Raw genomic sequence first — 24,572 nt, forward strand, 5'->3', positions numbered from 1 at the left:
GAATATACCAAGAATTAACATCTAAAATCAAAAAAATTACCAGTGCTAGGAATCCATTTTATTTGTAATCTATCATTCTTGGCTAAATGAAAGTTATTGGCACTCTTTGGGAAGAAAATAAACTAATTCATAAAAGGGATGTTAGAGAAATAAGAAGGGGAAATTTTAGTTTTAAGCAAACATAAAAGATCCAAATTTTATTCCTTAATAAGATGTTTACGGTCAGAAATACGAATATCATTGTTAAGACATCTAACGTTTCAACAAAAAAAAAAAGAAAAAAAATGGAATCAGTAAAGAAAAGAAAAGCATAAAATAGACAAAAATTTATTAGCGATAAGAACCAGTCCCTTTAGACCTCCCTTTCTTAGATTTTAGAAGGTAACATAACAAACAAGAAGTGAAGAATTACCAGCAATAAAAACCACCACATTAGTCAAACTAGATGCATTGCCGGAATAACTAAAAATATTAACTGTAGAAGAAAATGAATTACCAACAACCGTAAAATTACAAACAACAGGAGAAATAGTGGAAGATGAGTTATTGTTACTTCTCCCAACCAAAGAACTATCCCTTTAAATATTTTGAACAGTAATATTGATAGAATTAAACTTGCTCAAAACAACATTTAGATCAAAACTTTGATTACTATCCTCAGATTGAACAACGTCTTGTTTTATCACAACTAAATACTTAGAAATAGTAGCTTCTTATAATATAATGCTCAACAACAGGGATAACTTCACCGTATTCTTCATCAAATTTCAATGCTATTTTGTAGTAATGACAGGAACATCAAGATTAGAAGGGGCATTTAACACTAAAATAGTATTTGACTTAGGAACATGAATTGAAACAAAATTAATATCATTCCTTAGAGCATTACAAATAGGATAATTCCTATTAGTATTCCTTCCATGAAAAACAAGTTTAATAATAACCACTAGAGCATTAGAAAACTTAGGACAAGAAGCAGGATAATAAGCAAAAGTAAGACAAGTTTTACAGAGAGTTGGTTTCCATTTAGACATGATAGGTAAACTAATTTCTTGACCTTTAATATCAATTGAATGGAATCGGAGAGTAAAGAGTCAATTCCCACTTGTTAAAAATCTCAATTTTGCAAGCAATTTTGGATATACCCATTTTCGACCAACAACATAATGAAAGATTAGGAAATTTGACCTAAATAAGAACTTCTTTGAAATCTTCCCTAACATATTTAAAATTATGTGTCCGTTTTTTAAAAATGAATGACTTGTCGTAAATAAACTAAGGCACTGCGGATAAAATCATATCAAAATCTTCCACTCGATTAAACTTAAAAGGGAACAACTCCTCTGCAAGCGATAAAAAGATCAATTGATCCTTTGAGTTTTCATATTTTTTTAAAATAACTTGCAAAAGGTTACAATCAGTGGTGTAGGCGAGGTGAGTTGAGCTTGAGCAACCCTCGACTTGAGCTTGAGCTTGATTAATTAATTGTTCGTGCTCGAGCTTTAACTCTAGGAGTTTGAGTCAGTTCACGAGCCAACTTGTTTAGTAAGAAATAGAGAATAAATGTTGATTTAGGTTAATATTATAATAAAGTTATAAATAAAATGAACATTTAGAAGACAATTAATCATAATAACATAATATAAAATATAAAATAGCATTTTTATAAATATTTTTAATAATTTAAACAAAAGTTCCTGAATTTTAATATAATTAATATTTTTATTAATTATTTTTTAAACGAGCAGGCTAACAAGCTGATTAGTTGAGTCGGGGATGGCTTGAGCTTGGCTTGTTAGCTCATCGAGTTCAGTTATCGAGTCAAACCCGAGTCAACTCATAACTTGGCTTGGCTCACTTACACCCCTAATTACCATAAAACGGACATCTTCCCAAAGCATAGCCAACCCAAGAGAGATTCTACCACTTTGATCCCTCATCAATTCCTAATGTTCATGAGAGATTCTACCACTTTGATCCCTCATCAATTCCTTGATCTCAAAAAATAACTTTCTTATGTTCACATGAAAAAAATGACATATTAAAGTAGTTTGAAGCAGAAGGATTGAGAAAAATAAATTTTTATTTTTATTTTATTAGAAGAAATAAGTTTCAAATGAGGGAATGTTTAAGGTTGATAGATGATGGAAGAGAAATCAAAAAAAGAGGAAAGAATGTGGTATCTATTGGAAACTAAAGGGCTAAAAAAAAAATCATGTGAGGATGAAATTCTAACTATTTCCTAAGGGAAAGGGAAAAACTTACCTCAAACTCAAGCAAATATTGATGAATTTCTCATACTCTAAGATGGTGCTTGGCTGCAACTATGTTTTGCCTTAAATATAATTTATTAAATCAGATAAATTCAGATTCATAATTCTTCACTGTTGGATGCAAAATTGTATTGTGAATCTCGCCAAAGAAATAGAGTGTCGCATGAAAGAAGAAAGAAAGAAGATTTGAACGCTTTGTTTTTTTAGTGAGAATTCCGTTCTGAAACGTCTTTCTTGAAAATGATCCTCCTACTTTAGTTCATAAGTAGTATATGCTAAATTACATGGTTGTCCTCATTTAAAAAGGGAATGTTACTATAATTAAAGAGACATTACATTTATACATTTGTAACTGAACAATATTTATTTTGACCCCGTAACTGCTATTAACACTGCTATATTTGTGTGACCACCTTAAACAATATTTCACATTCTTAACAACCCAATTTAGTTGCTTGGAATTCATTTAGCCTACTAAGATTCATTCAGTTGATCAAGCATCCTTCGGTCGACATAATGATCTTCAATCTCCCACTCTACGAAGATAGAAAATGAAGACACATCATCCTCGGATATGATTGTTTTAGTCGGTACAGAGTGAATCACCATAATCCAATAAGCTGTCTACATTCAGTCAATATGTCTATACTGAGGAATCTCATCCCAGCCGACTGAGGATTTTCATGATGGTAGTTATTGGGAAGTAAGTACTAACGCGGTTCTGCGACATTCGACAGGTCGTTCATTCTCTCTAGTCGGTTGTCTTAAGAGACCTATCAATTGCATGGTGAAAAATTCATATTTTTTACGTCTCAAATCACCTCCTTGAGATTCGTGCAAATGCATTCCTGTTGTACACTCACAATCAACAATGAAATAAATCTCACACATGTTCGGATTTATGAAATCTAGATTCTCATCATAAAAATAATAAAACGCAGGAAAAAGTAACAGAACACGAGAAAATTATTGTTAACGGGGCATTGGAATTTTTTTAAGGATATTTGATTGGATTTAAATTAAATTTAAGAGCATACTGCCGAAGGAACCTTGAGGCCTCTCTCAAGCTTGTTTGGAGCGGCGTCCCAATTCAGTCGCATTGGATGAGAAGCAGGTAAACCACAAAATGCTGTTTGGTGAAACAACATTTCCTGAGTATTTGCCCACGCTCAACCGTTAAGAGGATATTTTTTGTCATTGTAAGAATTAGTTTCCTTCATTCAAGAATGACAAAGCTCCCTCGAACGTGGCCAAAAGAAACCATTTTGGACATCTAATTTGTTTTTATCTATTTCTTTTAAATGAAGAATTATTTTGATTTATTTCTTCAATTAAGGGTCCATTTGGGGAGGAGGTTTTTGCGCGGCTCAAGGAGTGGTCGTGAATCACGATCATTTGGGGCGGAGGTTTTTGCGTGACGGGATGCCTTTTTGGCAGAACGTGGGCCATGGATCGAACCTTGCGACCCGTGTTCAAGCTATGGATTATTACCTCGGTTACCCTTCGTCGCAGCAGAGATGTGGGAGAATCTAGAGAAGGAGAAGCGAGAGATGCGAGAGAATCCAGAGAAGCGAGAGATGCGGGAGAATCGAGATGGCTATGTTCCGTTGCCATTGCTGAGAACTCCCATTTCTCCGTCGTGGGAGGAGGCAGTAGGCAACATCGCTCACGATTCGCCCTCTTTCCCATTACCTCTGTCGTGGGATAGGTATGCAATCCATGCATTTCCAACATCTTAGTTAGTATACTTAGTGTTATTTTCTTCTTAATTGGTTTTATCGGGGTTGTTTGGTTGCAAGATATATTGCCAAGATTTAGAAAGTATTTTGGTAAAATGAGCTACATTGTTCCTATCGCTTTCTTAAATTGCAATTTACTCGTATACCTAAAGAAATCGGATAAGCATGCAATCCATGCATTTAACAAGTATCTATGCTAAAATTTGGATTTAATTGGTCCCAGGGTTGTTGAATATAAGAGAATTATATCACTTTTTTCTCACCGTGCCCTTTTTTCTCAGGTAAATGCTAAATATTAAAAGTACTGGCCAAAGTGTTTACTATTGGTTAACTATATTTTTTGCACTTCATGCCAAACTGTTTTCAATATTTAATGCATCTAAGATTTACTAAATCTTGTATGAATTAATCCAACTTTAGCAAAACAATACCAAAGTATCACAATAACTATCACCTTTTTGGGAGGCGCCTTACATTTTAAATATAATGCAAAAGAAAAAAAAAAGAAAGAAAACATTTCTTTAACAAATAAGATGGAGAAGATATAAGCTTGACACAAAATAGTTCTGTTAAGTGAGTATATTTTCGGTACTCTATATTAAGTGAATGGTGTATCTGAACTTCTGTTCTATTTTGAAATGAATTTCTGTTTCTGAAGTATCAAATATGTCGCAGTCACAGTTTTGTTTTAAACATTCTGACTAAACATGAATAGTTGTCACACAGCTACAACAAACATACAGTCAGCTTTTGCGCAACAACTTCTCCATTCAACACAATTATTGAACAAATATAATTTTCCAAATCTACAAGCACCACACGAATCATCTGTGTGTGTGGCTCGCTCTGGGCATTTCCCACTCGCCTCTTCACGTGCAATGACAAAAGATCATAGCTAGCGCTAGGGTTCTCCCCGAATGGCTACAGAGCTAAAGGATTTCGTTAGAAAAAGACCAAATCGGAAGCTGCGTCCGTATGCGGATCCGCATGTAATAATTTTTCGTGTGTGTGGCTCGCTCTGGGCATTTCCCACTCGCCTCTTCACGTGCAATGACAAAAGATCATAGCTAGCGCTAGGGTTCTCCCCGAATGGCTACAGAGCTAAAGGATTTCGTTAGAAACAATGGATCCCACAGTTCGAACGATGACTCGCCTGGCGTCGGACCAGACCAGTCAGGGAAAGCCGAGCAGCCGTTGCTCGAATCGGAATCAACTACCTCAAAATCACAGTCGGCAGGCTGCATCGTCTCTGCGAATCTTGATGACATGGAGAAGAAGTATGCTGCCTTCGTGCGGAGGGATGCGTACGGCATCATGGGACGTGGGGAGCTGCCGATGGTGGAGAAGTTCCTGCTCGGGATCGCGATGGTGACGCTCGTGCCGATCCGACTTGTTGTGGGGATATGCATCTTGGTGATGTACTATGTGATCTGTCGGTTCTGCACTCTCTTTTCGGCTCCGAATGGAGAGGACGAACAGGAAGACTACGCGCACATGACTGGGTGGAGGAGGGATGTTGTCGTGCATTGTGGGAGGTTTTTATCGAGGGCCATGCTGTTTAACTTTGGGTTTTATTGGATCGAAGAGACTCGATTGTATTTGTCTGAGGTATTGTTTCTAAGAAGCTTGTTTTTTTTTCTTGTTCACCGAAGGTTTTCCTTAATATATCCCCCATTTCGTTTAGTTTTGCAATTTGATGTGTCTATGATCTTTTGATTGTTCGACTACGAAATTTTAATTTCTTGAACTTTGAAGGGCATCATCTTTTTTGCGATTGTAGCCTTTTATCATTGAGGTAGATAAGTAAGGTAATCAAATCTCAGATTCTTGAATTAAAGTTACTAGGCAGAATTGGGAGGCAAGGTTGTGCTGTGATGCCATGAGAAGCATGATTGTCCTATCAGATCTTCCGGAATATTTAGCTGTGAATAGTTGGCACCTTTCTGCTGCATACTTATTGAACGCCTTCAAATATTTCAATCTATGATCATTCCTGTGCATAGTGGCTAAACTTCCAACAAAGGGCAAAGTATGCTGCGATTGTAGTTATGAGTCGCTTTTACTTCTAGATACTGAATATGCTTAAAAATAGTGAATTAGTGGAACAAGTTATGCATTCTTATACTAGTAGTAAGTTGTGATAAAACGACTTGATTTTTGTTCACGTTTTTTTTTTGGTCTTCAAAAATGTTACTTTCATTTTTGTAAATGCCATATATTAATACTTTGTTGCTCTATACTCTTCATTAATCGACATAGCATACAAATTTCCTCTGTAGTAGTTTTTATTTTACATAAATGAAATTTTTTATTAGTATCAATGTGATTTTTTAAAGCCTATGTTATATTTCCATCTCTATACATTCATCTTATGAATAATAATACGGATTACCATATAATTATCACCTTTGAAATATCCTTAATTCCTAACTACTTATACCAATATCCTTAATTCTAACTATTATACCAATAGCCTTCTTCTCCGATCATTTTGTGTCTTTTCAATATTCAAGAATTCATGACAAAGTTTTGTTAACTAAAAATTTCCCATCACTCATCAAATCTCAATAACCATCTCATATAGATCTAAAATTTGAATTTAACTTATCTTTTTCAAAGCAATCTCAGCATTTTTTTTTTCTTGATTCTGCCCTTTTTGCTTACTTTATAATAGAATTCATTGATTATTATTATGCCACATACAAATAACATATAATAAGATTGCTCATTAAAATTGTCTTTTATAAGGGTTCCCATAATCATTACAAAAATATATATTAAAGCTAATTTTTTATGTAATTCTGCTATGCTTAAAAATTTTTGTATTCTAACTATTAGTATTAATTTTTAGCCATTATATGCAAACTAAATAAGTTTTATTTAATTTTGTGGCACCTTTTTTTTTTCTTTGGTGCTCTTCAAATCCTCATGCTCGATGATTCTTTTCAATTTTAGTAAATTCCATATGTGAATTTTTTTGTTGCTCTACACTTCTCCTTAATTGACTTAGCATAAGAATTGATTTCATAATAGATTCATTGCATAATCCAAATTATTTCTTTAATATAAATTTTATTTTTCAAAGCCTATGTTCTATTGCCAACTCCCATATATTTATCATATGAATTATTAGTTGGGTTATCATTTAATTCTATTCTTTGAAATCGTCTTGATTCTGCACATGTACCAAAATCCTTCTTCTCCAATCATTTGGTTTAATATTCAAGATTTATGAAAAGATTTGTCAATCAAACTATTCTAACATTTCCTATAACTCTTCAAATTTCAATATACATCTCATATTGAACTAAAACTTTCATTTCACTCATTTTCTCTGAAGCTAACTCAACTTTCTTGAAAATCAATCTACAGTGGATCCATGATTGTCTTTTTCCTCTTTGCAAGAAATTTCTTCATTAAAACTTTCATTTCATAACTCACATAGCATTTATTTCCTTTAATATCTTCATATTCAATGAATGTCCTTTTTAATTTATTTTTAATACATCTATATACATCAAACCTCTACAACAACAACAATAACAAGCCTTTATTCCACTAAGTGGGGTTGGCTGCATGAATCCTTTTCCCCATTGCATCCTATTGAGTGTCATTTATACGTCAAACCTCTAAATCCCTTTTTTTTCCCTTGTCTTAGTTATTTTATATTCTCCTTTTGTCATTTCTAACATGCTAGCCAGAAAGACCTATATGTTTTGCTCTTTACTACCCATTTGCATTTTAGCCTATTTGTGAGAGGTGTATGTTTCAACAGTGCTTTGCCTTGCCAGCATCTCAGAGCACATTTCTATTGGGAATTATTGGGATGCCTTATCGGTGTATCTGGCATGTTGGTAATGAGCATTTTACTATTTAAATATGGATATATCAATATAAGGAAGAATTTCAGCTTCTAGGACATTAAAAACTCCCATATACATTCTAAGTAATTTTAGTGATAATTTTAATGCATTGATAAGCAGATTAAATAAACCATTCCTCCATCTAATTGGTTCTTACTGTTTTAGTACCCTTTATAAGAAGAGATTGCCTCAGTTTTTTTGTAAATTATTGTTTCTATGGTGGTGTTATTTGAGCCCAGGATGTTGCCATACACTATCATGACATGACCCATTGCAAATTTTATAGCGACCTTCTAACGATTGATTGCTATTTTATTGGAGAAACCAGCATTACACTGCTTCAGTTGATTAGAAAGCTGTCTCAACTATAAATTTGCTAACTGATTATTTTGACCAACTACCATGATAACTGGACCTGCCACACATTATTACTACGATCTATTGCATATTCTTAGTGTTATTGTGCTTAGGATCAGGCAAATTTTCTGTTTTGTGAAGTAAATATACCCGATGTGAAATTTCACTTTATTTATCCTTTTATAGATTGAATTACACATGAACTTACTTCCTCTCTCTATGAGTGAGGGCTGTGCATGAGTTTTTAACTCGAACAATAGCTTTTGTGATAGAAAAATAGAAGAAACAACTAATTGCATTCTTTTTTCTTTCTTGTGATTCTGTTAATTGCCAGATATGTTTATATTTAGTTCTACCTTTTGTGTTTAATAATTGTGTTCTTTAAGTAAATCTTGCATAATTATTGGAAGAATGAGTAGTATGCTAATATGAATAGTGTATTTTGACACTCAAAAGTTGATTACTACCTGTTTCTCAAGAATAAGCTTATACTCAACTGTGCTGTATATTCTGGGCTAAATATGCATCTATTTTTTTTCCTCTTCTTTCAGGATGAGCAAAGTGAGCAAACTGATGAATTCAAAAGAGCAGGGGTGATTATATCGAACCATTTATCGTATTTGGATATCCTTTATCACATGTCATCTTCTTTTCCAAGCTTTGTTGCAAAGGTAATCCAGACGATATTTTGTTTCTTTGTGGGTTTTAATGTTTGCTGTCTGTAGAAGTTGTTTCAATTTGCAAGGTTAGCCTGACATTTTGTCCTTTTTTCTTGTACAAATGGATGTTTTCTTTGACGAATGAAGAGATCAGTAGCCAGGCTTCCTCTTGTCGGGATAATTAGGTTAATTCCTACTTGAGTATATGAATGAATTTTTTGTTCATTTGGCTGTAGTGCAATTATTTATGAAGGTTCTCTTTTGATGCCTATTATTCAATATAATTTTATTTTCACTCTCTGTCATATGCTATACTTTCCGAGCTGAGCACTGCTATGACGAGCTAAATGATTTTGCTGTCTACTTTCTTTTCTGCAGCAAATGCCTTGGCTGTGTCTTTGTACAGAGAGAGTCGAAAGCTTCTGATTTTAAGGGCGTTTCAGGTATACAATCAGGAATTATTTACCATTTTATGCATCCATCTTATACTATGTGATTTTTTCCCAAGGATGAGGAAATGTAGGTTCACTGCATGTACGGATCTTTCCTTGTCCATTGTGCCCAACAGGTTCTTGTTCTTGGTTTGTTCATATGTAAGTAATCTTAGTAAGAAAATTCATCCAAGTGAAATAAGTTAAGCATCCAAGTGAAATATGTTAAACGATAGTTCCAATCTTGCGCTTTAGGAATCCAACACTGTAGAATTACATGGATGACAGTGAAGAACTGATGGATAAATTGAGATGAGCTGAACTTATTTTATAAATTTAGGGCTAAGGTAATGTTTTTATGTTTTATGAAATTCGCATTTTATATCATGAAATGCCTACATAATTTGCCGGTTGAGACTTGTACTCATCAAAGCTTATGCCCTTTTTTTTCCTCTTTTGTTGCCAACTCATTGATCCATGGGATCCCTAATGCTTACTCGTCAATTTATGGGCATTTGCAATTATTCTGTAATTATTCTATCAAATCCCTAGCATCTTCTCATCAATTTATGTGCATATGTAATTAATTTGTAATTGTTCTATCAAAGCATCAATCTGTAGACCATTATAAAAATTATATAGTCATTATTTTTTTTTTTGATTTTATATGTTTCCTAGTAGGTCTATTTTTTTGTTTGCGTAAATACTACACAACCAATTATTTCCAATTACTGTCATGGTATTAAAGATCTTAATTTTATTTTCCTTTGGATCTTCATTAGGATGACCTTCATTATTACATTATCATAATCCCATGGTCTTCATTGTTGCAATTTTTCTTTTCTACATTTTTTTTTAATTGCAACATTCATCACTACATTTTTTGCAAACATATCTTATAATTGCAGCCTTTACGGTTGCATTGTTGCATTATTACTTTTTTGCCATTACTATTTTTCTTTGAATTGAATTATAGGTTTTTTCTCCATGTATAATAATAACAATACCTACCCACTTGATACGATTCAGAACCAAAATCAGGGAGCAAACAACATCGAAATTGTAATGGTTAGGTGGAAAAAACTCCAACGGGGGCTTCTTTTACGAAAATTCAAGAAAAACAAGAAAGATACAAAGGTGATATACTGTTTGAAAGGCAGGTCGATTCTCTAAAACCCTAGACGTCACTAGTGCACCACAAGAAGAAAAGAAATGCTGCAACCAAAACAAAACATGCAAAAGAAAACACAAACCCTAGATTCTTCGTCTAATATAATCCTATCACAACTTCCCCCCAAACTCTTCTAATTTCTCCTCTTGTCATAGGGCCCCTCCTGCTCGTTGGCTCCCCTTGACACTGCTCCTTGTCACACCTTCCTTATTTGCACCACTCGACTCCTATTTGCTCGAGTGCCGCTCTGTTGCTCGATCGGTCCAGGTGAAACCGGTTGAGTTACAAATGTAACAATACTCCTCTCCACAAGAACCACCTTATCCTCATGGTGAAATGACGGAAACTGCCTTCGAATCACCTCATGAGGCTCCTATGTTGCTTCATACTCAGGCAGATCCTTCCACCTAATAAGTACCTCATTTTCTCCCGCTCCTTCTTGGTGCACTCTTTCGACATCTAAGGGTTCCAACCTCACCTCCATGTCCTTTGTCATTATCGTGGGTAGTGACGACGAGGGTGTATGATCTCCGATCGCATGCCTTAGCTGTGAAACATGGAAGTATGGATGTAATGCTGACGATAGTGGTAACGTAAAATAGTAGGCCACTAATTCTATGTGTTTCGTCGCCTCATAGGGGTCCAAAATACTGTGGTGAAAGTTTCTCTCTCCTCCGCTCGACCATGATCTGCTGCCTGTAGGGCCTCAGCTTCAAGTAGACCATGTCCCCTGGTTTAATCTGCACCTCTCTCCTATGTACATCTGCGTTTCTTTTCATGATCTATTGAGCTCTCAATAGATGCCCCTTGAGCTCTGCCAATGCTCTGTTCCTCTCCAATTATTGGTCAACATTTGACACTGATTTATTACTATGCCTGTAGTGTATCAGATGGGGTGGATCCCCTCCATACAATATCTTGAAATGAGTGGTTTGCGTTGCAGTATGATATGAACTATTATCCGATACGAAACAATGTTGGTATGTCTCCATACTCCTGTTGACCATCTCCGTCTGATCATAGGTCTGAGGATGATATGTTGTGTTTCTCTTGATGTTTGTTCCTTGTAATCCAAACAGTTCCATAATTGACTGAGGAACTTCTTGTCCCTGCTATTACTATCAATTTCGACACTGTGCAAATAAACCACTTCTCGCATGAACACCGTAGTGATTTTTACTGCAGTGTAGGGGTTTTGTAATGGAATGAAATGTGCATACTTGCTCAAACGATCCACAACTATTAGGATCGCTGTAAATTATTCTAATCACGACAACCCTTCTATGAAGTCCGTCAATACTTCTTTTCAAACTTTTTTTTGTAATGTTAAAGGTTGTAATAACTCACCTGGCACCATGGTCAAGTATTTACGTCATTGGCACACATCACACCCTGCCATAATGCCTTTTACTTCTTGTCCCTGCTATTACAATCAATTTCGACACTGTGCAAATAAACCACTTCCCGCATGAACACCGTAGTGATTGTTACTGCAGTGTAGGGGTTTTGGAATGGAATGAAATGTGCATACTTGCTCAAACGATCCACAATTATTGGGATCGCCGTAAATTATTCTAATCATGACAACCCTTCTATGAAGTCCGTCGTCACTTCTTTTCAAACTTTTTTTTGTAATGTTAAAGGTTGTAATAACTCACCTGGCACCATGGTCAAGTATTTACGTCATTGGCACACATCATACCGTGCCACCATGCCTTTTACATCTCTGTGCATCCCTACCCAGTAAAGCTCTGCCATTAGACGCCTTTGTCTTCTGCACCCCAGAGTGCCCCTCGATTGCCCCTCGATTGTGCTGCCATGAAAATCCTGCAATAGTCTGAGGATGTACTCTGATGCTCATGGTATCACGAGCTACCCCTAATAGAGTAACTGCTGTCTCCTCAAGGTATATCCCAGGTGACTGTTCGGATTCTGTAGCAACTATGCCAGTATTTTCCTCCGTCCTTTATTTAGCTCGCTCTCCCGTATCAGTGCTTTCCAATCGAGGACCAAGGGTACCGATAAGGCCGTCAGTTAGGGCTCCTCCACTTTCCTCGACAGGACATCTGTGCCTTTATTCTCCAATCCTGACTGTTACTGGATCTCGAAATCGTATCCCAACAACTTGGATAGCCCCCTCTAATGCTCCTCAATCACTATTCTCTGCTCCAACAGGTACTTCATGCTCCCGTGATCTGTCATGACAATAAGGTGTCATCCCAAAAGGTAGGGGCAACACTTATGAATGATCAAGACAATAGCCATCAACTCCCGCTCATATACTGACTTGAGTCTCGCCCTTGACGTTAACACCCGAATGAAGTAAGCAATTGGTCGCTGATCCTGCATTAGTATTGCTCCATATATGTATCCTGATGCATCCGTCTCTACCACAAATGATCTATTGAAATCTGGAAGTGCTAATACTAGTACATTGGTCATGAATCTCTTTAGATGTTAGAAGGCCTATTTTGCGGCTTCCCCTCACTAGAAATTGTCTTTCTTTAGCTGCTCCGTCAATGACCATGCTATCGTGCCGTAGTCCTTCACAAATTTTCGGTAGTATTCAGTGAGACGTAGGAATCCCCTTAACTCCTTCAAGCTTCTAGGCAAAGGCCAGTCTATCATAGCCTCAATCTTGGATGTTTTCCACTACTTCTGCTCGAGTCACCACATGCACATTGTACTCCATCTGTAGCTGTGCGAATGAACTTTTGTTCAAATTGGCGTACAACTGGTGCTCCCTCGACTTCTCCAAAACTATCCTCAGGTGCTCTACATGTTCCGTTTTAGTATGACTGTAGTTCAAAACGTCATCAAAGAAAACCAGAACAAATTTCCGGAGGTGATGTTGAAAAACCCTATTCATGAGGGACTGAAATGTGCTTGTGGTGTTGGTGAGGCCAAACGTCATCACCAAGAACTCATAACGTTCTTCATGTGTCTTGAACGCTGTCTTGTGTACATCTGTTGGATTCATACTGATATGGTGCTATCCCAACTTAAGGTTATTTTTTGATGAGTACCCCATAAAGCTCATCCACACCTCATCAATTACACGAATATGAAACTTAACCAACACCATATCCTTATTCAAAGTCTGGTAGTCCGCACAGAATCTCCAACTACCATATTTTTTCTTCACCAACAGGATTGGACTAGAAAATGGGCTCATGTTAGGTCGGATAATCCCGGTTTCGAGCATCTCTCGGAACACTGATAGGGGAACACCTTCCTTTAATGTGATGACGTGCTCGTGCTCCCTCAGAAGTGGTAACCCGCTTGGCTATTTAAAGACGTTCGTAAAGTGCTCTGCCAACTCCGGTTCTCAAACCTCTTTAATGCTCTGCAACTCCATCAAGTTGCCCGACCCTTCTCGTTGTATTGACCTGACCATGATTTTGAGCAACACCATAGTTTTACATAAATTGACATCTTCTCTCAGCATTGCCTTCATACCCTCCACTTGGAACTCCATTGTTAGCGATTTCCATTCCACTTTCATCTCCCCAAGTGTTCGCAACCACTTCATTTGCAAAATGACATCTGTGTTGCCCAAATTCAAGAGAAGGAAGTCCTCCACCATTCGTAGACCATGTAGTGTTAGAATCCAACCTTTGCAAATGCCTTGGCTTTTCTCCTCATTTCTTGTCCTCATCATGACATTGAACCTCCCTGTAGTCACCAACTCCAACTCTAGCTGATCCACAACCAGATTTGAGATGAAGTTATGTGTTGCTCCGCTATCCACTAACACAATCGCTCTTTCCCCGATCCACCTTACTTTCATGGTGTGATTTGGAGAAATCCCACCACCAAATTGAGGGACACCTCCGCTACATCCAAACACTGATCCTCCACCGCCCCGTCTCTTCTTCCCGAACAAAAAGGATCTGAAGGGTGCGCTCCTTGCAATGGTGGCCTAAGGCATATTTCCAGTCACAGCGGTACCATAATTCTTTTGCTCTTTTATCTTGCACTTCTGCATCAATGAGGTTCTTGAAATTGCCTTCAGGACGGGTCCCCGTATTCTTCTCCTTCGGCGTCTTTTTTTGAAATGACACTGTTTGGGTCCTTGGTGTCGTAGCTGTCAATACACTTGTAGAATTCTCCAGTGTTCTCACCTTTGCTGGTCTTTTTCGCATAGTTCTTGTCCTTCATCATGTGCACGTGCTCCATCATTCTCTCAATCCACGCTGACTCAATGGTTGGATAGTTGCTCCTATGTTGGGCTTTAGGCCTTTCAAAAAGTTTCTTTCCGATCTTGCTGCAAAAATATCCCTCAACCTTCCTGACAAGAGCTCAAACCTCTCTGTATTCCGTAACCGCCCCCTCCTAAGTCAGAGAATAGAATTGCTCGTGTAGATCTCCTTTCTGAATGGCTTGAAAGCACTTCAACAAGCAATCCTTAAACTCTTATCACAAGTGCATCAAATATCTTGCATCCATCCACTGAAACCATGCTAAAATCTTTCTCTCCAAACATAATCTCGCTGCCATGAGTTTCTCTTCCTTAGTTAACCCGTTGACTGCAAAGTATCGCTCCATTTGATACACTTACCCATGTGCATCTTCCACTTCGAAGAGTAGCCTCTTCAGTTGCATTTTCACCTCAACTTCCTCTTCCCCCGATATTTTCTCCCATGTATCTAGGGTGAAACTCCCTCTTCGGTGATAGCCATATTCAACTCCTGATTCCCTCCTTCCTCGTTCCTGCTCTTCTCTGCCCCATATACCATCCCTTCAGTTTTTAGCCCACCCCCTCCATCAGAAGTCTTCACTCCCCCTCCTCTCGAGTCCTAGGGGGACGGTCTTGGTGGTAGATGATGTCCTCCTCATCATACTCTCTTTAGATCTCCTTCCCTTTTGACATGACCAAAGATTCTCTGACCAACTTTTGGTTAGGGTTTACAACTGGAGCGATTGGCATGACCTTGGATTGCATTTACATGAGTTTTTTCATCATCTTTCATATCTCTTCTATGCTCTCAAATCCATCTTTCATTCAGCTTTCTATGGAAGAAACATGTTCTCCATGATGGCGAACATTTCTTCCATTCCCGATCTGATTTGCCATCCCTAAAGATCTTTGCTCTGATATCGTTCAGAAACAAAATCAACGAGCAAACAATGTTGAAATTGTAATAGGTAAGTGGAAAAACTCCAACGATGGCTGCTTTTATGAAAATCCAAGAAAAACAAGAACGATACAAAGATGATCTACTGTTTGAGAGGAAGATCGGCTCTCCAAAACTCTAGATGTCACCAGGGCACCATAAGAAGAAAAGAAAAGCTGCAACCAAAACAAAACATGCATAAGAAAACATAAACCCTAGGTTCTTAGTCTAATATAATCCTATCACAACAGTTCAAACTTCCCCTAAACTTTCCTCTTGAAGTCCTCTAATTTCCCTCCTAGCATACGTGATCCAAGCCCTAGTGGGCCCCTTATGCTTGCTGGCTCCCCTGGACGCTGCTCCTTGTTGTGCCTTCCTTATCTGCGCCACTCGACCCCTATTCGCTCGAGGAGTGCCTCTCTATTTCTTGACCGGTCCAGGCGAGACCGGTTGAGTTACGGGCATAACACCACCGTTGGTATTGAATTCTCTTAGGACTGAGAGGTACAATCTAAATCCATTGAGAGAATTTTGAGACATCCATTTAACACTCTTTGAACGAAAAGAAGAAAATTGGATCATTTTTAAGACAGTGAACGACAAAAAGGCTTTCTAAGTAGCCTATGCAAAATGTTTATAGTGGGTACTTGTGTTTTAGAATTTTCACCTGTTACATTTTCTTTTTATGCCTTTAAAATCTCAATGATGTTCTTTTCTAGCTTTTGGATCATTGATTCAAGTGTTGCAAATCATGTGATTAACTTCTCTTATAAAGTTATTTCATATAGCCCTTGTTCTAGCAATAAGAAAATAGCCATTGCCAATGGATCCTTAAACACTGTAGTCAAAGAAATATTTTTATAAATAAATTCTTTACTCTTTATAATATTTTTTTGTGTCTAAATCATTTACCAACCAGGTATCATTCAATGTATGGATAAAACTTTGAAGTCCATAATTGTATTTTGGTTACTCATATTGTATATTTAAGGAATAAAACATGAGAAGGAAGATTAGGCTTGTTAGAGAAAGTGGTTCTCTATCACCTTTTGTTATCCGATAACCGATAGAACTTTCCACAACCTTTAGTTACGTAAAATCCAAAAAAAATAAAAAAGAAAAGGAATAATAAAATAAAAACTTATATTAAACTTTTCTTTCTTAACTACCCATTTATTTTTTGTTTTGGTTCCTTCATTATTTAAAAAAATAAATAATGTATAGTTTTATTTTGATCTTTGTTAAATAGTAAAACACAAACATATTAATTTTTTAACGAGTGATATAAGAATCATTATTCTTTTTTCTCTCATTCATAGTGACATATGGGGACTATTCTCTATACCTAACCTCTCAGGGGCTTGACTTATTTGTTTCAATTATTGATGATGGCTCCTTTTTGTCATAAATCTTTTTACTAGAAGTAGTAAGTGATGTAAATATTTTCTCTCGTATTTTTTGACTTGATGAAAAATCAATTTAGCGAGTCAAATCCAATAATGCCAAATTTTGTATTTATTTTTTCTTACCATATATCTTAGAAAAAGAAACATTATATGATTCCTCTTTTACTTATACACTGAAGTAGAATTGAGTTACTAAACAAAAGAATGATTACCTACTTGCTACTATGAGCCATCTTTTTTTTTTTTTTTGAAAAATATATCCCAAAATTTTTTTTTTTGGGATATTTTTTTCAAACAAAAAAAATTGTTGAAGTGGAGGAATGCTTCGGGCCTTTTGTGTGATAGAAAAGTACTGCTTAGACTGAAAGGAAAATTATATAAGACGGTGGTGAGACCTGCAATGCTCTATGGTGCTGAATGTTGGCCTTTAAAAGAGAAGCATAATAATAAGTTAAGTGTTGCCGAGATGAGAATGATTTGGTGGATGAGTGGCTTCACACTTAGAGAAAAAAATGCGAAATGAATATATCCGTGATAGGGGTGGTGTAACTCCTATGAAAGACAAAATTAGATAAAGTCGTCTTAGATGGTTTGGTCACATTAAACGTCGACCATCTGATGATCCGATTATGAGAGTAGATGCTTTAGATTCGATTTGTGTTAAGAAAGGCGGAGGTAGACCTAGGAAAACTTGGGCTTATTGTATTAAAAATGATCTTCATTTACTAAAACTAAATGAAAATATGACACTCAATAGGACGCAATAGAGAAAAAAGGATTCATGTAGCCGACCCCACGTAGTGGGATTAAGGCTTTGTTGTTGTTGTTGTTGTTGAAAAAAATATCCCAAAATAATGTTGGTGGAAAACAATATTAAGATTTTTTGAACAACAGATATCCCAAAATAATGCTGGTGGAAAACAATATTAAGATTTTTTGAACAACAGATGTTCTGAACAAATATTATTTCCGTATAATATCTCTAATAATTTTATTCCTAAAATATTTGTAATATTTGTTTTTATTCATAAATGTCCTCAAAATTTTAAACAAAGTGATACTCTAGACAATGAAATATATTTTTATCGGCTAAGGTTTATCTTTGCTGATGTAACCTTTATCTATTTTGCTTTTACTGAACTTGTGGAACAAATATCGATTGTTCTTTTCTCCTAAATTGACTTATTACCCCATATATCAACAAATAACTCTATTTTAGAGTTAGTCACTTTTACCCAAAAGCATATACAAAATCACTACTTACTAAATCATTATAGGTTTACTAAAAACGAAACACTTCTCAATTACACGTCAAATTCAATCAATTTGTCAAGGGAACCATTCTGCTTAAAAATGAAAGGATAAAAAATACTCCTACTTGTTTTAATCACAACAAAATCTTATTATCACTAATAATTTCTTATTAATTTGCATCAAGAGTCCGGTGAAATCTAATTAAAAAATTTTAGATTCCCAAGGAGCCACAATAATAGAAAAAGAATATTAGGTAAATTCTATAAGAAGTTATTAGACAAGCTTGTAGTGTATGGTTTTAATTCATTTAGTTGAGAGGGAGTGTAAAACATTCGACATAGTTTCTACCAACTAGGACCTACACTTATCAAGATTTTCACTTTTTTTTTATCTATTGCCGCCTCATTGACCTTGGGATCACTACTGCTTATTTTTTAATTTGTGAACTATTGTGTTTTGTTTGTATTTTTTTTTTTTTGATTTTTTATGTTTCTTATAAGAAGCTCTCGGATTTTCTAAATACTATTCAAATTTTTGAATGAGGATTCCAACCAATTCACTCTAATTTTTGTTAGACACATATACTTGGAAGAAGGAAAAAAAAACATCTAAGGTATGGTGGTTTTTTTCTAATTTTTACTAGCATTCTTTGTTGGCTGGATTTCTTCTTTTTAGTAAGCAACTATGATACGATACGGACATCAGAGCAAGGATATGAGATGCCTTTTTCATTTAAAATATCATACTAATACGCATTGGATATGACATTATAATATTATGTCTTCATATATTTTATATAAATTTAAAGAGTTGAGAAATATTCTTGTAATATATTCTTGAAGGAAGATTATATTCTAAGTTATATTCTTCCTTGAGAAATATTCTTGTAATAATATATTCTTAAGTTAAAAGTGAATAATATTAATATATTCTTGCATTCTAAATTTTTAACTTAAAGTTGAGAAGATTGATTATTTGAAAAATAAAAATTGAGAAAATCATGAAAAATATAGTGGAATAAGGGAAATAAAAAGTGTAGTATTTTTTAAGTTATTTAAGTAATAAATTTTAAATGAAAAGTGAATAAATGGCTAATGTCTTAAGTTATTCTTGTAATATATTCTTAAAGTTTAAATTTATTATTTAAGATATGTATTGTAAGCATGCCCGTTAAAAGTTTTTTATTTTTCATTTTTTATATTTTTAATTGAATTTGTAGATGGAGTGTCCGCTACCATGTCAGGAAAGCGTACATGTCTTACACTTTTTTGACATAATATGCTTTATTATTATGAAGTGTTAGTGCATCATAAGTAAAAAAAACATGTATAATTTTCCTATGTACTATAATGTAGAAAGGATGCGGCCCTTTCTTGGTTTCCATATCTTTTTTAATTTTTGTCAACTTCATTCCGATAGTATGTGAACTTTGGTATTCATATTTTTTCTTGTAGTTTGTTATTGTAACATTTTCACTTTGATTTTGACAAATTTTTTTTAATAAATATTGTAATCATGTTGACCTTTTGAGGTTTGTGTTAAATATCATTAATTCTCTTTCTGTTTCCCCTGTAAGGCTTGGAAAGCTTCTAGGATTCGCTCGAAAACATGCCATGTGGATTAGTTCTGATAGCATAGTAAGGGCATTGGTCTTCATTTAAGTAGGGGATGTTTGGTTGAGTGAATTTGTGGTGTACTGTAATTCTTTAGTACTGATTTCAGAAAATTATGTGTTTGGTATTATGAATTACTAATGCAATGCAAAGTATGAATGAATGTGAATTTTATATTGCAACTCATTTCGGCCGAATTTAGAATTCGGCCGAATTGGTCAAATTTGAAGTACACCCTTCTTGAAAAATATTATAGGCAAACACCACCGCACGCCGCCATTGCCGGCCGTACACTGCTACAGTCGTTGCTGCTGCTGCCCACTTCCACCACTATAAGCCGTACGTCGCAGCTGCCAGTCATACGCCACCCGCTGCCACCTCGGCTACGCCAGTCTCCGCCCACCCCTCGCCCTGCCCCCCCCACCTCTGGCCGTTTGCCGCAACCTCTTCCGCCCCCCGTCGTCCACCTCTGAGATCGGCCGCCAGCTGTGCACTGCTGCCGGCTGGTGTTTGTTGTTGCCGCCATCGGCCACTCTTCCAAGCTGCAGTTCACCGCCATAGCCCGCTGTCGCTGCGCCGCCCACCTATCCCACCGTTGTCGGCTGTTTGCTGACCCCTTTGCCACTGCCGAACAAAAAATAATTTCTAAAATATACTATTTTCAATCTTCTTCAAATCAAATTACTCAAAAGTATTTCAAATACATTGTAATCATAGCAGTATACAAACTTCTTACATTGAATTTCATTTTCAGCAAAGCAAACATCCCTTTGATGATGCAGGAGCTTTGCTATTTGGGTTACTGTTTTAGGATTTTGTTCCTTTCTTGTATATGGACATTACAGAGATTGTAGAATAAAGAAATTCTCCATGGGTGGTGGTTTATTGTAGAAAACTGTTGATTATGATCATCATTCTGAGGTTACTAGGATTGTTATATGTAGCCAGTATTGAACCTTGGGGCATCAAGCCCTTTGAACTATTGTGATCATCATCATCATTTCCACCAGCCTTTTGTCATCTAATTGATGCTAGCTTTATGAGTTCTCATTCTGCTATTCTCACCCAAAATGTAAAGTCCAGATTTGTCCAATTCTCTGGTGCTGGTGAGGCCACATCAGTTAATAAAGTGGAATTGAGTTAACTTAAGATGATAATACGAAATGCATTAATTTATTGAGAACTTAATAGAATATTTGGGGATATTTTGGGAGCCTTAAGGCTGGGTAACCTTTTAGCGTGTAAAAATAATTTAATCAAAAGAAAGTTGATAGCTATTTTAAGCAATGTGCTATTTGTCATGTCTTTATGCCTAAATTATAGTTGGCTGTGGTCATTTCTGTAGCATGTGCTATTATGTTATCAGAGGTTAAAGGTCTTTTATGCATGCAGGTGTTGTAACAGAAAGGATTCAAGCGGCCCATCTAAATATTCATGCTCCAATGATGTTACTTTTTCCAGGTAAATTTTCTTGAAATATAAGCCTATTTTTTTTTTCTTGAAGATGTGTTTTTCTTAAAGCATTTCTTGATTAATTGCAAATTTAGGGCTATTATCACAAATACATGCAAGGATAATGAACTGGCAAGTTTCTCAAGTTATTTTATAACATTCCCTACTTTCACATTATGTTTTTTGAATATCATAGAATTGCATAGAAGGTTTATTGTCTGATATGGTAGGTTGCGTTTTCCATCTGAATGATTTGTACATCCTGACAATTACATGAAATGATTTGTTTACAATTTTTTTTCATGCTTGTTGCTGGAATTTATTATATTTTTGAGCTATTGAATGTGCTCATTTATGCTGTACTCAATCGTCTGATCATAACTTTTTTTGACACCGCAGAAGGCACTACTACAAATGGTGACTACCTTCTTCCATTTAAAACGGGTGCCTTTCTAGCAAGGGTGCCAGTTCTTCCAGTAATTCTAAGGTACCCTTACCAAAGATTTAGTCCGGCATGGGATTCTATATCTGGGGTGAGAAAACTTGTTTCTTTCAAGAGATTGTAGCATCCACCCTCTGTTGTGTTTTCATACTATATCTCATTGCAACGTAGGCAGGTGAGCATTGAAAATAAATAAAAACACAGGTTGCTTTTAAATTTTAATGTTGAACAAGCCCGACTCATTCTTACCAATTAATAATTTAATAGTTGCCAAAATATGAAATCCACTAGAATAATGATGAACAAACATAAAATTTTAGTATTAATAAAGTTCACCTCTTCAAAAGGAAATCTAGTGCACATCATACTGACACAATTCCAGTCACACATAAATTATGGCTAAATAAATTAAAATAAGAATTAGGATAGGAATCATCTTTAGCTAGTACCATGCCTCGCAATGATACTAGAAGATTTGCCCCCAAAAGTAGTTTATTTTGTGTATGAGAAATACTCAAAGGATACACATCTAATAAGCACGCGTCTAGGAATACATAAGAAAATGAATTTTCATTTTAATACTCAACGTCTAATGAATTTTATGTTCTTTCTGGGGCTTTTTATAGCCTACAAAGGACCTAGATAAGAAACTTCTAATAATCTTTTAAAAACCACTAAAAATAATGTTCCAATACATCCAGCATTAATTCCAATAACTGAAACTGTTCCATAAAAAGAATTTTAAAATTTCTCGTGAGAACCAAAAAAATAGGCAAACAGGTGTCATAAACGGAGAGACAGCAAGGAGCAGTCTCGGACTATAGTTGGAGTAGCGTGAAAGAACTGTAAAGGAAGGGAGGGCCCAATAACTTACTGGATAATGCAATAGACCAGAAACACAAGGGAAGCAACCAACAAAATTCACATGTTAATAGCTGTAAGGGGACAATAACAGTGTCCCAGCTTGAAAGGCAAAACAGTGGAGATTACAATATTAGACAACAATGGAAATATAATAGGGAAACAGTGGGAACAATAACTGTAAGCATGAGGACATTAATATCAATGCAATAGCATAACGAGTAAATAATATTAAGTAATTGACAATTCACATTGTCATAATGATTCTGGACTACAGATGCTGATTGGAATTCTATTGTCCGAGTTAGAACAATAAAACAACGAGTTAGACTTAACAAATTATTTAAAATATTATAGAACCCTTTTTGTTTGTAGAAAAGCTGACATTAGAACTTAAAAAAAAAAAACAAAGCAAAATGCATTAGACAAGACATATAAATCATCATTTTCTATGTTTTGAAGCGAGTATGTACTTAGATTCTTTCAAATCTACTCAGCTTGGAAAAAATCACAATTGATTATGTCTAGTAAATTTGGGTATCACTATCAACAACTTCTTTAAGAGTAATTCATGAATCATCACATGCAAGTCTATGACATTATTGTCCAAGATAGCCCAACATCAGTAGCAGAACAAAAATGAACTCTCATAGATCACTTGCTTATGTTAGAGGGCTACTTACCTAAAGCTTAGGGAGCACTCGCTTAAGCCTAAGATGCACCCATAAAGGACAAAATACACTCTCCAAAAATTGCAGTGGGCTTGCCAAGGTCATCAATTCAAGGAATTACTTATCCAAGATAGAAGAATACTTGTCATAGTTTGGTGGGCCACTCACACTTTCAACATGAGCTACTCTCCTATTCCTATCCCAACTTAGCTAATTCATCAACAATTCATCATTCCTTTTTGAAGGCCTGCGATCTCTTCTATCCAGTTGATGACTCCTCCCAGTCTCCCAAGGGGAGCTATCCAAATGTATTTATTTATTTTTTGTCTAATATTTATGATGTCTAGATGTAGCATTTCTTTTAGTGTCCAAAAGCTTCAAAGGGTTATTTTTAGATATGCTTTTTATGTATTTCGTACTTGCAATAAGATCCTTAGAGCTTCTCTCTCTATCTCTCATTCTCTTCTCCATTCTTCTCTATTTTTTAATTTGACTTCATCATGAATAGATTTGAATTTAAAATCATAAAATGTGTTGTGAGCGTAGAAATGATACTAAATAAGGGAAGAATTAGAATGAAGAATTACGACAACATAATAGAAGCACTACAAGAAGCAAAGCATCGAAATAGAGAGATAGGCGAGTATGGAGAATCAAGAGTTCGTAACCAATCAACTACTTGTGTAAATGAAGTAAAACTCACAAGTATGATTCATGAAGCAGTCGAGTGTGCCCTCGAATCAGTTTCGAGGGTGGAGATCTCGATAGTTCTTTAAATTTGATAATTTAGAGACATCCATCAAGTACCATGATGTTAACTTATATAACTGATATATATGAGACCTACTATTCTATCAACATTGAAGAATTTATCCCTTTGCCTTGGTGGGTCGAGAGAAAAATATCATGGTTGACAAAGGTATTCAATAGAGATCAAAGCAAAATCCTATTGAAGTTCAATATACTTCAACTAGAATTGTACAAAGGGAGATAACTGATGTTGTTGATCATGCAACCTATTTTAAGTCGACTATCTCGCTGCTTCATATCAGTGACGATCTGTCGTATCACTTATTTTTTATCGCATTTAATTTAGGAGTTCTTAGGTAGTTCTCGCGCCTTACATGGGGAACAATCTCTTTTTTTATCGACTTCAGGGGGATATTTTTCACCTAATTTGCCAGTGCTCAAAAACCATTGAAGTGGTTATAGGCTCTTCTAAGGATGGGATAGGAGCCTGACAACTCATTTAATTATTTTATT

At 35.7% G+C, this 24,572-nt stretch overlaps 1 protein-coding gene across 2 annotated transcripts in view; it reads left to right on the forward strand.

Annotated features, from left to right (window-relative positions):
* The first annotated feature begins 5,012 nt into the window (after positions 1–5,012).
* LOC110022826 (lysophospholipid acyltransferase LPEAT1) overlaps positions 5,013–24,572 on the forward strand; it is a 32,405-nt gene continuing 12,845 nt past the window's right edge. For both annotated transcript variants that reach the window (XM_020721954.1, XM_020721946.1), the window contains exons 1-6: positions 5,013–5,620; positions 8,784–8,903; positions 9,039–9,076; positions 9,270–9,334; positions 21,276–21,344; positions 21,735–21,868. In XM_020721954.1, coding sequence (XP_020577613.1) covers positions 5,102–5,620; positions 8,784–8,903; positions 9,039–9,076; positions 9,270–9,334; positions 21,276–21,344; positions 21,735–21,868 — 945 coding nt within the window. In that variant the 5' untranslated portion in view covers positions 5,013–5,101. The remainder of the gene's footprint in view (positions 5,621–8,783; positions 8,904–9,038; positions 9,077–9,269; positions 9,335–21,275; positions 21,345–21,734; positions 21,869–24,572) is intronic.

Source organism: Phalaenopsis equestris, unplaced genomic scaffold (assembly GCF_001263595.1).
Source record: "Phalaenopsis equestris unplaced genomic scaffold, ASM126359v1 Scaffold000002, whole genome shotgun sequence".
Lineage (NCBI taxonomy): Eukaryota > Viridiplantae > Streptophyta > Magnoliopsida > Asparagales > Orchidaceae > Phalaenopsis > Phalaenopsis equestris.